This window comes from Microtus ochrogaster, chromosome 5 (assembly GCF_000317375.1).
Source record: "Microtus ochrogaster isolate Prairie Vole_2 chromosome 5, MicOch1.0, whole genome shotgun sequence".
In the NCBI taxonomy this organism is placed as follows: domain Eukaryota; kingdom Metazoa; phylum Chordata; class Mammalia; order Rodentia; family Cricetidae; genus Microtus; species Microtus ochrogaster.
Genome location: NC_022012.1, coordinates 16,544,034 through 16,546,720, shown reverse-complemented (window position 1 = coordinate 16,546,720; position 2,687 = coordinate 16,544,034). Strand labels below are relative to the sequence as shown.

At 42.2% G+C, this 2,687-nt stretch overlaps 1 protein-coding gene across 1 annotated transcript in view; it reads left to right on the top strand.

Moving 5' to 3' along the window:
• Nucleotides 1-2,687, top strand: part of Anln (anillin actin binding protein) — a 59,633-nt gene that overhangs the window by 19,524 nt on the left and 37,422 nt on the right. The window contains exon 7 of the mRNA XM_005346952.3: nucleotides 603-710. Coding sequence (XP_005347009.1) covers nucleotides 603-710 — 108 coding nt within the window. The remainder of the gene's footprint in view (nucleotides 1-602; nucleotides 711-2,687) is intronic.

The following is a 2,687-nucleotide window of genomic DNA, read 5'->3' as shown; positions in this document are numbered from 1 at the left end:
AGCTCTTGTAGACCAGGCTGGTCTCAAACTCACAGAGATCCGCCTGCCTCTGCCTCCCGAGTGCTGGGATTAAAGGCGTGCTCCACCACTGCCTGGCTAAACACTTTGCCTTTTTATACCAAGGCACCACCTCCTTTCTCCCTCCCATTTAGACAGAACTTCTAGCAACTGCCTATACTGGCTCTGCTCTCTTCCCCCTGCCAGCCCTGTTATGAGTCTTTATATTTTATAACTGAGTACAATTTTTTTCTTGAGACAGAGTTTCTTTGTGTAGCGTTGGCTGTCCTGTAACTCGGTCTGTAAAACAGGCTGGATTTGAACCCATGGAGATCCATCTGCCTCTACCTCCCGAGTGCCACCATCGCCAGCAAGAAAATGAATTTTTAACTCTTCCTTTGATAAGCCCTTATGAAGTTCTAGCTGATCTTTAACTAGCTCTATAACTGAGGATCATCTTGAGCTGCTCCTGCTGCCTCCACCTCACAAGTGCTCGGACTACAGTTGTATGCTACCATGCTTTTAAGAAATGTTTTACTAGTATTTGGATATTCTTAAATGCTGTTGGCTCTTGTGTAAAATACTGCCTCATCTAATGGGTTTAGGAACGTGAAAAAGAACTAGCATGTCTTCGTGGTCGATTTGACAAGGGCAATTTATGGAGTGCAGAAAAGGATGAAAAGTCAAGAAGCAAACAGCTAGAAACCCAAAAGGTAATGTGAACAAGAAATGTAAAAGTCCCTGATGTACTAAAGTAATAGTAGTTTTTAAGTTTTTGGATTTGAGAGGATGGTCTCTAAATCTAGCTTAGACTGTTACAAACTAAGTAATCCTCTTGTTTCAGCCTTTCAAGTTCTTGGATTATAGGTGTGAGTCACTGTGCCCAGCTTCGTAAAATCGATTTTAAACACCTTCTTTCCAATGGCCTTACTCTTTCCCTTTCCTGGTGCTTAGGTGTAAATATCCTTTCCTTGTTGTTTCCGTTTCCATCCCACTCTACAGCTTTCTCACTGACCTCACAGTCTTAGTGCTCTGCTTAGATGCTGGTTTTAAATACTTCTTAAGAATCTACAATCCTCCTTGGTAACTATTTAACTTTTCTAATGTTCTAGTTTGTTTCTTTATTGTGATAATGCTCTGACTAAAAACAGCTTGGGAAAAGAGGGGTTTATTTGGGCTTACATCCATTATGAAAAAAAGTCCGGGCAGAAATTGAAAGTAGGAACTTAAGCAAAGAACATGGAGGAAGACTACTTACTGGCATGCTCTTCATGACTTGCTCAACCTGCTTTCTTATAAACCTGCCCAGGGATGACACCACCTACAGTGGGGTAGACACTTTCACATCAATTATTAATCAAGAAAATGCTTCACAGACTTGCCTGTCAGCCAGTCTTCCAAGATGACCCTGACTTGTGTCAAGTTGACCAAAAACTACCCAGACATCCACATATGATGCCTTTAGTGTTTGCAACCTTTTCAGGTTCCATATGCCTTCTAATTGTTTCTTTATTCTAGTTAGTCTTCAATAAGTCCCTCCTTAAACAGACACAGTCACACTTGGATATATAGATCCAGTTAATATTTTCTAATCTGTTACCAATCTTTCTGCTTGTCAGCCAGTGTGACAGTCACTACCATAGGTTTATTTTTCTTGTTCCAATTTTCTTTTCTCTTCCCTCTCCTTTTCTCAAGTTCATCCATGATTTCCTTTGACTGGTTTCAGATATTTAACTAGACTTCTTAGCAACGTTTGGCATTGGTACCATAGTACCAGATTCCAAACAGTTTTCTCCTGTCCCTGGAGTCAGGAATCTTTAGATTATGTTGTAGTAAATAATTCCTTGGGAGCCTATGAGATAGCAGCACTTATGCATGTGGCCAAACTTAAGAACATGATACTAACAGGGAGTTAAGAGCTTTCCTTCCCCAGAAACCCATTTGTTTATCACAAAAGGAGTAGGCAAAATCATGGGTGGAAAATACAGGAGTGTCATAAAAGTCCAGGGAGACAAACCTTTTTGAGAAGAAAGGGATAGTTTATCCCCTGAGGGTTTAAATGAGTCCACTTGAGATTTGTCTGTTTGGTGTTTGTGCGTGCTGAGGTTTCAAGTCTGCTGTGATGTGTAAGGTGAAGAATGCAGGCATGAGGAGGGCAGGCAGGGGGAAGAGAGCAGAGCCAGTATAGGCAGTTGCTAGAAGTTCTGTCTAAATGGGAGGGGGAAAGGAGGTGGTGCCTTGGTATAAAAAGGCAAAGTGTGTTTGATTGTTGTGTTTTGTTTTCTGTGACTTAGGAATATTTTAGCATTGATGGAAAGGAGTTAAGTTAATAAGTTATGGTGAAGGGAAAGGAGCTGATGGTTGTAGGATGAGGGAGGGAACCATTTGTGAAAAAAGCAAGGTGGAAACTGCCGGCCCTGATGTCTGGCACGCTGCTGGCCAGGTCTGAGGGTCTGTTAGTGGCTGTTGTGTTTATTTCTAAGAAAGGGAGGTGCTACTTCTCTGCCTTTGACTAGAGCATGACAGGGGAAATACTTGAAGGGAAGAGAGGCTAACTGAGAACCAGAAGGGACCAAGATAGTAGAGTTGAGACTTGGGTGGCCATGTGTCAGGGACTTTTCTGTTGAGACTCAGGTGGCCATGTGTCAGGGACTTTTCTGTTGAGACTAGGGTGGCCATGTGTCAGGGAC